The sequence below is a fragment of the Parus major genome, chromosome 3, assembly GCF_001522545.3.
Source record: "Parus major isolate Abel chromosome 3, Parus_major1.1, whole genome shotgun sequence".
NCBI lineage: Eukaryota > Metazoa > Chordata > Aves > Passeriformes > Paridae > Parus > Parus major.
In genome coordinates this window covers 79,086,121-79,100,231 of record NC_031770.1, presented here as the reverse complement: position 1 = coordinate 79,100,231, position 14,111 = coordinate 79,086,121, and the positions used below count along the sequence as shown (strand labels likewise).

Here is a 14,111-nt window from a genome sequence, read left to right as displayed (position 1 = left end):
TAATGGGTACAGATTGAAAGAGGGGAAGTTTAGGTTACATATTAGGAAGAAATTCCTTACTGTGAGGGTAATGAGACACTGGAACAGGCTGCCCAGGAAGGCTGTGGACACCCCAAACCTGGCAGTGTTCAAGGACAGGCTGAATAAGGCCTTGAGTAACCTGGTTTAGTAGGAGGTGTCCCTGTCCATGGCAAGGGGGGCTTGTGAGTTGATGATCTTGGAGGTCCATTCCAGCCCCTTAACATTCTGTGATTCTGTGATTCTAGTACTGCAGGTGTAAGTGATGTGTGTATCAACAACACTGCCTCCAACATGTGTGTGTGCCTGGGCTGCTAAATAGTATGCAGGTACATATGCAGTAACTGAAAACAAGCCTCAATCTTCAAATTCCTTTCTCATTTTACAACGTTCTTAAATAATCTGAATGAAACAGCTCTTTCTACCCTTTATACCACGTGTAAAGCAGCCAAGAGGAATTGCTCTACTTAAAGATACTCAAAAGCCATGTGGACATGGTCCTTGATGACCCTCCTGAGCAGAGCAGTTGGACAAGACGACCTTCAGAAGTCCCTTCCAACCTCAGCCATTCTGTGATTCTGTGAATACTGTGGCACAGAATGATTTTTAGAACAACAGATCCTACTTCAAAGAAAGTAAGTTTTATAGCAATACAGAAAGAAATAACTTTAAGATATATCTACATGTAAGTAATATATCTACTGTATCTTACCTCCTGTGTTGAAATTCTGTTCTTTAGTTCAGCTACTTTAGAAGTAGAATGTTCCTTTGCATGCTGGCAAACAATCTTCTCGACTTCCCTCTGGTGGGAAGCTTTCAGAGATGCAATGTATTCTGCTGTGTCTTCCTGCATCCTGAACAGAGCAAGAGAAAAGTGAGATGTAGTAAAGCAGCTACAGACAGTTCTTCAAAAATGCAGCAGCTTCTCACTTGAACACACAAAATAAAAAAAAAATGGTAAAGGTGGCATATCTTTGATATTTCATAACAAAATCTTTCAAGACAGGATCACCATTTATTCTACTCCTATGGAAGGAGTAAAAGCTGGGAAACCTACAATGGTGAATATGTGTATCACCTAACTAGAGGCAGTTAGGATACAGAAAATTCAATCATCCTTTCTTGTTCCTCTTATTAAAACAGCAGCAAGAAAACAGATGCTTTTTAATCATAATGCACCTATCTTCTTTTAGGTATCTATTTTAGAAAAGAACTTGTTGCAATCTTAATATGCTAATTTCTTCTGCTTTGTGAAGGGATGCAAGGGAGACTAAGGCAAGTATAAGGTTTCTACGGTCAGCCAAGTAAATCCCACTGAAAGCATATCCCAGGTTTGAAGGAAAGAACACAGACCAAATATTAATGCTATACAACACAAAGCATCCAGGACATGATGATTAACACTGAGATATTTTACTTAACAGCATAAGAAATTGTTGTATTAATAAAAGCATTAATACAGGTTTGCTTGTAGAAAGAACTGTGACAGTGCACTGCTTAAAAAAACCAAAAAGTAACAAAAAACCTAAAAAGCCCTCCTAAAGCCAGAAAACAGTATAAATAAAGGTATAAGCAACCTTCACATAAGGCTGACATGTTAATGTGCTACTTCAATCCTATGTTTGACAACACTTTAAGAAGGTTTTTAAAGGAATATGTCGAGCATTTACCTTCGAATGTTACTTTCAGAATAAGCCAGCGCTGCTTGAGACTTCACCCGCTGCTGGCTCATTTCTAGGGACAATCTCTCCAGCTCCTCTTTCAGATGTGCATTTTCTTGCAGAACTTCCGAGAGATGAGAATCAGAAAAGGTATCTGGTTGGTGTACTTTGTCATCATTGAAAATGCTTAGACAGGGTTCAGTGTTGGAATTCCTTCTATCTGTTGCTGAGGTATTCTTTTTTGAGACTTCTGTAGAGTTTCCATAAGTGTTTGTTTTATTTCTCAAATTATTATCAGACAACATCACCATCCTTTCTTTTTGAAGTTTCTCTACCGTTTTTGTGAGGTCTTGTATTTCTCTGTTTTTAGTGACCAGTTCTTCATTTAGTTTTAACAACCTGTCTTTTGTGTTACCTTGTTTCATCTTAGAGTCCATGGACTCTAAGTCTTTATTATCATTTCTACTTATGAGTTTTAATTGGGAATTTTGACTTTTAAGATTTTCAATTTCTGTTTGGAGGTTTCCAACAGTGATCTGATGGGTTTTCTTTAAATTCTGAAGCTCCTGTTCAAGTTCTGCTGAAGTGGCTTTATCACCATTCAGTTTTGGTGTTTCATTCATAAATTCGTAGGCAAGCAGCTGCTCAAGCTCTGCAAGTCTTTGTTCATACTGTATCTAGGAGGGGAGTATAAGGCAGGGACAAAAAAGCAATTTCGTAAGTGTACTGTTATTATTAGCTCTTCCTGTTATTCTTTAAAGTTACTGCCCACCTGAAAGAAGACTTCAGAAGACAGGATACAAATCAGGATTACTAACAAACTACTCAATCAGTTCAGAAATTAATTCTGCTGTAAAACAGGATTACTTGAAACATTTACTACAAAATAATCTAATCCCAATGGATGCAGTAACTATGGGACAGAAAATTAGACTGACAAGAAAATATTTCATTTTTATGTAATTGAGTTCTCTTCAGATGCTACCAATGTTAATTTTGTCGTTATGTACTTGTTATGTCAGCTGGCAAACATTCATGTTATATGTCCAAAATTGTACTTTACATTTTTCAAAACATCTTAATTTTTAAAAGAACAGATCTTTCTTTTTAGGTGTTTATAAGTATGAACACAGAAGTATGAATTCAGAGAGACACAAAATCTTTCCTCCTAATAAGCTGAGGAAAACCTAACCTTCTTAATAGCTTGGATGGCCTCTGAGAAAAGTATAATGAGCAACTTGTGGAGAAAAGGTGGAACAACTGGCCAATGCTTTCTTTCTTGCTCATTAGGCACCTGTGCAGTTCCCCTTTTCCTTAAAGTAAAACGCCATGCTTCCTAACCCGAGTCCTTAGGCTCACTATCACGTGATTTTTGGACAGTATGTTTAGTGGGTCCCAATGCTCTCTGCAGAAATGCTCAGTCTGAAGACTTTTGAAGTCACAGCCTTTGGTACAGCAAGGAATTAGATAAGAAGCTACTCTGACCCACAGAGTGAAAACCACTTACCTTAATTATTAAATTATTAGTATAATTAAATTATTGTGCCTCAAGAACATATTCTCTTTGTTTCGATACCACCCTAGCAATTTCAATGCTATTTTTATCTTAGGTGCTGAAGGTGCTGAAATTCTGGTTCTAAATCCTTTGAGTATTTTGTTCCCCTTGAATGTGGCCTTTGCCTTCAGTTTTAACCACTACCCTGTCTTAAACAGTTGTGACTCTTACTTGCAAAGTAGACAACTCAACTTTTACCTTTATTTTTTGAAACTGTTGTTCCATGGCACGGAGGCTTTTCTTAGCTTCATCATCTTTACCTTCAAGTTCTGTTTCTAATTTCTTTATTCTTCTCTCCAAAAATTCAACTGTGTTTGTTTTAGCTGAAAGATCATTTGTTTTCTCAGCAGCAGCAGCAGCAAAAATCAAAGCAGGCAAGGAATTTGGATACCTTCTTTTTAGAATTCCTTCCATTTCTCTGATCTATTCATAAGAAAATTAAGTCAAACGTCAAAAATAATAAAGTTCTAATGAAAAGGTAGCAGAAATAAATGACAGAATGTTAACAAATTTCAATCAGTAAAGGTGGAAAAATGAAAACTATAGATCCACATATTGAGAATTATTTTATGTTCCTCTCATTTATGTTTTTGTTTACAGAAAATCCAGACTCATTTTCTCTTACTGACTAACTTACACATGATCTTAAACAAAATATTGCTCTGGTCTTCAGACTGCCTTATGTCAATAGTCTAAAGAAAGTCAAAAAAAGGGATTTGAGTATGGTTCTTAATGCTGTGAATATGCTTTTTTTTGGATTTGCATTCACATTCTACTTTTCCAACTGTTAGAGATATTTCAGAGCAATATCGGAATTATTGTCCCAGTAACAGATTATATGCCTTTTATTTTGTAGTCTGCAATAATATAAAACTAATACTTTGCATGCAACATTAATAACAACTCTCCCTTTTATCTATGGATAAGATATTCATATCAGAATTCTGCAAAAGCTCTTGCCCATGACAAGAGCTTTTGCCCACATCCCTAACTAAAGCAACCACCACCTCCTAAAATTCAGGAAGTCCCACTTCCACTTTTTGTTTCTTTGGTGGAAACACTGGAATCCAAAAGCATTTAAACCCCTATTCTTGAATCAACTTGGTTGAAATTCACCATACTGTTAAAGAATTACTGAACGTGGACAGGAGTCTTAGAGGATAGACAGCAAGCTTTGGCTTTTGCCCTCTTGCCCCTTTCAAAGAAACTCTGAGCAATTATTTTAAAAAGATTTTAAAAGGGATATCAGCTTGTTAGAACACAGTAGTAAGAAGAGCTCTTTCTAAGTAAATAATTGCAGCTTGTTGCATTTATAACACAATAACCCAAGTTCAGTTGTTATTGTGTTTAATAACACAAGTAACTTTATCACAGAACTTCATGCTATGCTTTATCCTTACAAAAGCACTAGGGCTTTAAGAGACCTTATCTCAAACAAAGGTTAAATGAAAGACAGTTCTTTTATTGCATACCTGTCGCTCAAGATCCTGAATTCTTTTAGCATCTGCTGCTCTGTCTCGCAAACGTTTCTTCTGTTGCACACACTGATCTCCTGCTTCAGCTCTGAGCTTCTCAACCTGTCCAATTTACAAGGAGACAAACTGAAATATGTATTCAGAGACATTGTCCTGTATTACAAAAGCATTTCAAACACACACAATACAGTGGAAGTATTCTGCCACTTAAAAACTCGTAAAGGTAATTTTAGTACTAAATGATTCTTCTGACTCTTAACCCACATGACAGTTTCCTTCTCCAAAGCAACTGAAACTAGATAGGGAAATCTAAAAGAGAATTTCAGCTCTGGGACACTCTTGTCTTCAGTAAAACTCTTTCTTTCCTTCATACTGCCAGTATGCAGGCTTGATTAATCAGCTGTCATATAAAGTACTACAGTGCATTCCATGATTTTAGGATGAATTTAGGAAATGGTTTGTGATTTGCAATGCTACACTATGTGGTGAAATATAGAAACAGCCAAAAGGCAATGTTATGCAGTGGCTAAATAAAAGCTGAGTCCCTGAATCAGGGGAAGGAGGGCCTGGATAACTCACATTCCTGCACTTCTAAGTCTGGCCATGAGGACTCAAAGCTATAATCTAAAATTGAATTCCCTACCTTTATTAGCCACTCTGTACAGGGATATTACACCCTGGATATTTAAAAATATTCCTATCTTGAATTCTCTCCCACATCAGTAATATTAGCATAAGTCACACTTTTATGCCAGCATTTTATAGTTTGACAGATTTGATTATTTCTATGAAGTCACAGCTCTAGGCACCAGAACTTTTATACACCTGTCCAGCCCAGAGAAAATGCCAATAAAAATATTTTCTTTCACAGGAATGGTATCTTGATCAAAGTTTGATATGGGGTGTCTTCTGAAGGCTGCTCCTTCAGAAGCACCTCCTTTCATCTGCGACCTCTCTAATAAAACACCATAAAAAAATCCCAAGATCAGTTACATTTTAGCATTGGTAAAACTTTCTGTTTTGTTGGTTTGTGAATCCTAAGTCTAATGTACTGACAAGTAGACAATGTAAATCTCAGCAGTATTCAAGATTCATGTATTAGTTTTGTTTTAGATTTCAAGTGTTGAGTTTTTCTTCCCTACTGCTGTAACCAGGGAGTTTTTCCTAAGAAAGAATTTAGAACTGGCACTTAAGAGAAAATAAAAGTGTTGCCTGAGTTACTATGGAGCACAAAGGAGGGAAAGAAAATGAGAACAGAGGTGTTCCTGGTTGTTAACATAACAATATACTTCTTTCCCTTAGGTCAAGAAATTTGAAGATTTTAGGGAAGCATGTTACTTTTGTTCCCAGAAGCATAGCCAAGATGTCCAACAGAACCAATCTAATATATATTAAAAAAAGGGATTATTATGAAGGAAATAATTACATTATACTCATCACTGGAAAAAGAAACAATTTCCAGTTCCAACTTTTACATAAAGCTAGATATTATCACCTCTAGTCTTAGTTTTTCAACTTCTTCTCTTGCATCTTTAAGACAGGCCGCATCTTTATCCAGAAGATCTTGATTTTCTGCATACCACTGAAGTCTTTTTTTTAAATTAGTAATTTCCTGTTTGTATGACTCTTCCATAACTTTAAATTCATAAGACTTCTCACCTACAAAAATAAAAAATTCTTAGAATTGTCTTATTAGTAATTGTGTATTGAAAGAGTAATTAGTCAACACTGTCTTCCTCAGCATATTTCATACATTTACCATTTTGACAACAGTTACTATAGTAGCTTTAAAACCAGATCCTAATTAGGATTTTAAAAGCAACAGTATTTGTAAAAACCACTTTATTTCTCTCATACATAGCAGTACTCAATGGCTTACAGTTAACCACAGAAAGCATTTAAAACAGAATCTATTCTTGATCTATTCTTGATCATGCTCTAGTAAACCAACCTTCAGCATCAAGATGAATGACAATGTAGAATATATGCTTAGATGTGTATTGATCATATTCCTCCCATTAAGGGTTCAAACTTTTTCTGAAGAGACATGGAGGTAAATAGTACTGCACTCAGCATTTGTGCCACCTGACACTGAAACTGAGTCAATTTTGACCTTCTCACATTAATTCAAACTGGAAAAAGCCCTGGTAAGAATACTGAAAAAAGTCCCAAGGTGTATGTTATAGTTGAAAAATGGGCAAGACCTGAATAGGAGACTAAGATGTAACATAGTAAATCTTTTCTTATGAACAGAATTGTCACATTATTGCAATCGTCTGTTTTCCATGTCTAGTGAAAGATGGGCAAGAAATCAAACTTAACAGGTCATAACAAAGAGTATGCTTGGATACAGGAAGATACTTTTTAATAGCATACCAGAAGTACTGCAGCATGCCCTTCACCGTATGCTTTTGTTAGACATTGTTTGGACATTGTTAGACAACGTTTGGAAATGGTCTAGATGCATTTCACTAAGCAATACATTATTAAGAAACAAGTTTTTGTTACATATTTATTTACTGAAATGCAAACTAAGCAAAATTATTCAACAAAATAAAGGTGCTTTACTTGATGCAGATGCAATCTGGACTTTTGCTAAATCTCTCTCTTTCTTGGCTTGTACCAAGTCTACCTCAAGAGCTTGTTTATCTTGTTTTAGACGTCTTATCTCTTCTTGTAATTTAGCTTCTTCTTTCTGGGTTTTAGAGAAAACATTAAAACATGAAAAACTAAACACGTAATATCACACAAATCCCCTTGCATGCCTTTTCATCATACAACAATTAAATCACAACAGTTGCATCCGACCACTGCAACAATAAGATCTTTTAATTTTGGTATTATTCTCAGGCCCCGCTATAGCAGAGCATGGGAAAACATATGCTAAACATTAAAACAAACCCCTGAACTCCAGATTTTTTAAGCCTTACTTAACCGTTATAGAAGTAGAAAACATTTGCCTTTTGAGAGGGCCAGTAAAAAAAATGGCTTCTGAGACTGGAGGCTGTAAGTTACATGAGAGATGTATTGTCCAACAGTTCACCTTACTACATTCTACCTGCCATTTTCTTCAGGCAGTCTCTCTTCTTGTTGCTACACATGAACACTACCTAACTTCAAGACCAAGGGTCTCGGTGCCAGAGCCACCTCTAAAGATGGAGCTCCTTGATCCTAAGTATGCACAGGTACAGCAAAGATCAGCTGGGGGGCTGAGATTTTGGGAGCAGCCAGTAAACAGACTGAGTGTCTAGGCATGTGCATGTAGGTTTGTTACTGCTAGTGAGCTCCTATCCTGATCTGCTGAGCAGGCCACATCAGGCCTGTGTGCTCCCCATGTTTCCAGCAGTTATTATTTATATTTCTGTGCTACAAGCAAAGGCACTACTCTGTGATCTTATAGGCTTGGTATATACCTACCTGTGCTGCTCGAAGCTCTGAAATCAATTCTGTGAAACTCTGATTTCTGGCTGACTCAGAATCCTGCATGATTCGTGACTGGTTACTGGTCTTCTCTAGCTTTTCTCTAAACAATAGCAAAAGCAGTTATGCAGAGTGGTGACTCAGCATACTCTCAGTGGCTACTGAAAAACAAACACAATCCCCTGCCCTCCAAATTGTACCACAAAGTCAATCTGTGCAGGTTCAAAACAAAAAGAGAAGCAAACATGCACAACATTTATATACAAACAGAATTCACTGTAAGGTGAAGTCTTCTCACCTCGCATGAACTAGTTTATTTGGACTACACAAGGGAAAGAAATAAAAATTGACCCTGCAATTCCTAAAGTGGAATTCATTTACAGGCCTCTCCAAAGCAAAGATCTGTACATTAGGAGTACACACAATTGCTAGGTTGTTTTTCCTCATTATTAGCACAGGATGCAAAACTCACAGGACCTACAATGCAGTGAATAGAATGGTTTCTCCACTAGCAGAACCTCTTGTGCCCCTGATCTACTGTGTATCTTACAACAGAATCAAAACATCTCAACAACATCAGCAGAGCCATACTATCAGAACAAGTGTTGTATAATGTATTATTATTCATTCTGGTATGAATAAGAACACTGAAATATTTCCCAAGTGCAAGTCTCTAGTCTTCCCATGGCTTTGCAACAGCATCAAGAAAACAAAGAATTAAATGCCCATAATCAACACAAATCAATTCTCAAAAGAAACAAAACCACAAACCTGAGAAACACTAGAAAACATGCATCTGATAGACTCTGCAATGGTGTAGCATAAAAAAAAATAAACAGCAGAAAATTCCAGAGATTTTGGGTCAGATATGTAAATAAGCCTACCTTAAGTGTATTAATTCAGACTTTATGCACTGATTCTCCTTAAACATTCGTTCTTCGTTTTTTTTATTTTGGATTTGTAGCTCTTTCATTTGTTTGTATAACCTCTCATTTTCCTGAGTTGAGACAGACAAAGTTAAAGAATGTTCATAAATGACTGTTTTCTACAGTTATAAAACAACTTTGTATGAATCACAGTTTCCCTGCTGAAACAGTGGAAGAAAATGCTACATATTTCATTACTGACCTTCTAAAATGGGTATCTACTTTCATTATCTACAATCTCATCCAAGTATCTGCTCACTCTGCAGGAAAGAGCTAAGACAGATCCTCCACAACCTATCCCAGCTATATTCTAAAAACATGTTCATGGGTGGGTGCTGATAAATCAGAGCTCAGCCTGCCCATGCTCCAGTCCTGGGGGCACAAACCATCATTGTTTGGGATGCTCACAGCCATATTGGAAAGACATTATGTTTATATCAAGAAATTATGCTGAGCATCAGCTGGAAGCTGCTTGAGCTACCTACTGGGGTTTATAGCTGCAAGTATTCAAAAGGATTACTAAGCTTGAATTATCTATTTCTCCACTTGACTCAGTAATACAAATCAGGCATGCTAATAAGGTTACCCTGAAATCTGCTGCTCAGACCTTGAGAAAAACATTTTAAAAAACAAAATGTTTCATATTTCTTATGTTGCTTAAATGTACTGATTTTAAATTACATTTGGGCAAAAAAGTTTGTGGTTCTTCATTGACCATAAAGTATTTTCCCAGTTCTCAGCTGAAAAGTTACTGATTTTTACAATTTAGAACATTTACGTGGAACTGTGGAAAAACTTAGTCCAAACTAGATGTGTGAAAGACTTTTAAAATCTGCAATATATTTGCCCTTCACACCCTAATTCCATCCACTTTTTAGAAAACAAGGTACTTGTTTTCAACAGAAAAGTAGTAACCATTAAACAATTTTGTTTCTGAAACTGGACAGAACACAGCTCAACATGATGTGTGGTGTTACCTGTTGATAACCTTGAATAATGACCTCTTGATCTTCAATCTCTTTTTGTATTTGTGCCAGTTTTTCCTCAGTTACAGGAATTGTTGCTGCATGGGTTGACCTCTTTTCTTGGGCCATCTCTTCCATATTTCTTAGCTTTCAGAAAAAGGTACACAAGCAGTAATAAAGTTTTGTTAGCAATATGCAATTTTCTACAAGACTACAGTCCATTCTCTTCATTAAGCTATGAGAGCAGACCAATGAGTGGCTCTTACTGGAGTTTCACAGAAGCATTACAAAACAGAAAAAAGGTATACAATGTTTGGGAAAAGCTAGAATTTCTGTTCTCATGTGTTTAGAAAAGAGGGTACATTACAAAGCAGGGAGTTATCTGCAACAAGGGTATAGTGGAATAAGTGGGAATATTTCATACAGATGAAACACAATACTGAAAAATGCATCAAGAATTATAAACCATATCTCAACATAGTACCTATAGTACTTATCTATAACAAGTGGTATCTGTGAGAGTGAATTAAATCTTTGCAAAAAGCTTGCTGCAGGACTCTTGAAATAACAATGTAAGGAAACTCAGGATAACATGGTTTATCTCCAAGGGAAAAAAAAAAAATTATGTCTACAGACAATAAATGTAACAGCAGGTATGCATTTATAAACTTGCAGTGTCTGTGTAAATTTGGATTTTCTGCTCATCAACAACTCATGTAAAGTAACATTGATTCAATTTTCAGAAGCAGTATTTCTCCTCTTCTATAGGCACAGGATAAAGATGATAAAGTACCTTGCTCTGAAGAACATAGTTTTCTTGACCCAGATGGGAAAGCTCCTTCTCGTGCTGTGTTTTCAGTTCCACTACCTTAACCTCCATCTCCTTCTCCTTTTGTGAAAGCTTACTGGCCAGCTGTTGAACCAAATCCCGAGCTGTGTTCAGGTCCTCCTCTGCTGCTTGTACTCGTTTTAACAAATACAGCTCTCTATCACAGCTTTTGAAAGGGGAAAATGGTAAGTCCTAGGGTAGACAATTCAGGGAAACATTACACTGAGCTGATTGTTTACCAGAACTCTGCTTGTCAGTTTTATTTAACTAGTTTGTCTGGGTCTCAGCAAAGCACTTGAAAAAACAACCCAAAATAGAACCCTCCCAACATTTTAATAGCAAAACTTCCCATATTTATTTTAATGAGCTACCTTCTAATTTGCAAAATATATATGAGGAAAACAAGACAAAAACCCAACAAGAAACAAATACATCCCATATAACAGCCACTATATTGTTACCAGAATTATCCTATTATGCATCATACTTTTAGAAAAGCAGCAATGCTTTAGGTATTCAATGAATAGCTTTGTCATGCAGTTAATAAGGGAGAAGGAAAAACCATTATGGTACTGTAAATTCAGTCATCTTGGAGAAGTCAGAAGGTACTATTAAATATTTAATGCAATGCAAATAGGAAAAAATCCCTGAACAGTAGTACTGTTTAAACATTAATACCAGAATATTATATGTAGAAGTCCTATTTAACCTTAACAATTAAATAGTAATTTTTAGAATTTAATAAGAAACTTTAATTATATAGAACTGCCAAAACAACAGCATTATGCAAACAACTGAAGAGCAGTATGATTATATTTGCGTATTTTAAAAGCAAAAATCAGTGTTTGACCAAAGGGAAGTCTTCATTCAGTATTTCAGTACTTGCCAACCTTGTGATAACTGTTAAAAGCCTTGAGAAAATAAGCTTGCAAACCAAGTTGTACATGCTATAATTAAGAGCATCACTGATTATTACTCACATGATGATACTGCCTGTTATAATCCCCAGCCTGGTGTCCAAGATTACTAACAACTGATTGGCCAGACAAAACTCTGTTAATACTTCCCTCCAAAGTCGGTTCATTTGTTGCAGATCTTATTATCCTAGTAGCAAATAAGGCTTCTTCATTTAGGCAGAAAGTAAAATAGAACAAATTAAATTCAGAATTTTATGTCCTTTAAGAAAAATATGTATTCATGTGATCCAACCTGTAGGTATATAAAGTATTCTACAACCTGAATTTTGAATGAAATATAGAAACTTGAGAACAATTATATACTATGGAAAAACTGGAGGGTTTTGGGTTTCTTTTTCAGTAAGGAGCTGATGACAAGATGCAAGAGAAAAACTGAAACAAGTAGTTGGGTAATAAATCCTTCATAAAATAAGGTTAACCTCACTCCTCCACTTCAGAAGTGGCCAGTTACTTAAGCATACAGAAACACAACATATTTCAAGCTATGAGGAAGATAACACAGTAATTTTCAAAATAGACTCTAGAGTGCAGACAGCACAGAAAGAAATGCAACATTTATTTGTTTCATCAAATAATGACTTGACTGGAATAAGAAATCAGGAAAGTTCCCCCTAGAGTCACTAATATACATGGAACTGTTCACATCTCAGTCTTCTGAAATACAAATAGTAACTACAACTGCCATTTCAACTGCTTCTGCTTAGGAATGTTACACCTGAAAAAAAGCCCCATCAGACAACGATTCTTTTCCAAATTTCATGTGTTTTTAATGTAACACACCCCTCAGAAAGATGCTTGCTTAGCACTGATGACTTGGGAATTGTTTGATTCAGTGATATTAATTTCAATGAGATTAATTTCAGAAATCATCTAAAATTGCTATAATGAATGGCTATAGCTAGGGAGGGAAGAGCAAGTTTGAATGAAGCCAGTGGTCTTAATTCCTCAGTACTTGTCATTCATTTTACCATTTTCACCAGGCTGTAAAAACCCTCTCTTCCCCAGGCAGAGACACAACAATGTACTGAGGAACTGAGATCCTTCAGTTCAACACCTGCCACTGAAACATCTCCCTAAGACAGGTAATGTAATCCTAAACTGCTTATCCTGACTACCTGCAGGGTTTTTAAAAAGCACTGCATGCTAGAAGTGCACTAAAGCCTGGGTACCTGTAGAGTTACTTGCCCATGCCTCTGGGATAGCAAACATTGTCTGCAAAGACACTAAGCTGAATTATCTCATGAAACTCTTCAGGCTTCACCCCAAAATAAAAAGGTTCAGTCCTCTACTTGCAACCCAATTTTCACAGAATTACACTGCTATTCACCTTTCCATAGTGTTTCCAAGAGACATGAATAGAAAATAGGACTTCCTTTTTAGTACTTTTTTTGCACTCCAGGAAAGCAAAGGTCAAAATAAGCTGAGAACAGGAATTCAGCCTCAAACATACAAGTAGTGAGTCAGTGAATCTTTGCACTTACTATCATGAAAAATGTCACCTTGTAGATATTAATTTTTGAACACCAGCTTTTTTTATTCTTTTGGTCCTACTGGTGAACAATAGTAAGTCTCAAACATAGTGGTGGTAAATGTGAGTGGAAATGAAGCACGACTACAAAGATTTATATAAAAGTCTCTCTTCACAGCAATTTCATGCTAATACATAAAAGTATCAGTACTTAACTGCATTTGAGTTTAGATTTCTCTATGACATTTGGGGTATTCTAATGTGTAGAACAAAAAGTAAACCTCTCTGGCTCTTAAACTCAAAATTAAAACTCTTAAAACTTATAATTACCTTTAGATTTTGCTCTATCTGCAGGACTTTTGGCTTTCACACAGGCATTTTTGAAAGTTTCTTTTGGTGTTTTTTTTTCACTAACTGGAAAAGACTGCTTTGAAAGTAAACTGGGTTTCCCATAGCCAGAAGTTCTAACCAGTCCATGAGGACCATGTGAAGGTTTCTTTTTATGTACAGGTGCTGGACTTCTGATATTCTTATAAGACATTGGTTTGGTTGTCATTGATCCTGATCTTTCATTCTTCAAGGAACAAGACCGAAGAGCCTGTGACAGAACACAAATTTTAGGCTCTGCTGTAAACTGAGGTATCATTCTCCAGTGAAAAACACTGAACCAGTTACCAAAATTACACAACTATAAGACTCAGGGTGATGGCAAGCATTATTTTTAACCCAATTAGTAGTAAGTAATTTTGCAGAATTGTACTACTTCACAACTATATAGGGCAAGTGTTTTGTAATGGCTCTGTTTAACTGATCTGGG

The 14,111-nt window shown here is 36.2% G+C and overlaps 1 protein-coding gene across 4 annotated transcripts in view; it reads right to left on the bottom strand.

Moving 5' to 3' along the window:
- CEP162 (centrosomal protein 162) overlaps window positions 1–14,111 on the bottom strand; it is a 41,282-nt gene that overhangs the window by 6,676 nt on the left and 20,495 nt on the right. For all 4 annotated transcript variants that reach the window (XM_015622130.2, XM_015622132.2, XM_015622133.2 and 1 more), the window contains 12 exons: window positions 13,625–13,892; window positions 11,830–11,972; window positions 10,814–11,041; window positions 10,033–10,167; window positions 9,014–9,126; window positions 8,127–8,232; window positions 7,278–7,404; window positions 6,205–6,368; window positions 4,707–4,811; window positions 3,433–3,657; window positions 1,689–2,356; window positions 731–872 (listed from right to left, as the gene is read on the bottom strand). In XM_015622130.2, the coding sequence (XP_015477616.1) occupies window positions 731–872; window positions 1,689–2,356; window positions 3,433–3,657; window positions 4,707–4,811; window positions 6,205–6,368; window positions 7,278–7,404; window positions 8,127–8,232; window positions 9,014–9,126; window positions 10,033–10,167; window positions 10,814–11,041; window positions 11,830–11,972; window positions 13,625–13,892 (2,424 nt within the window). The remainder of the gene's footprint in view (window positions 1–730; window positions 873–1,688; window positions 2,357–3,432; window positions 3,658–4,706; window positions 4,812–6,204; window positions 6,369–7,277; window positions 7,405–8,126; window positions 8,233–9,013; window positions 9,127–10,032; window positions 10,168–10,813; window positions 11,042–11,829; window positions 11,973–13,624; window positions 13,893–14,111) is intronic.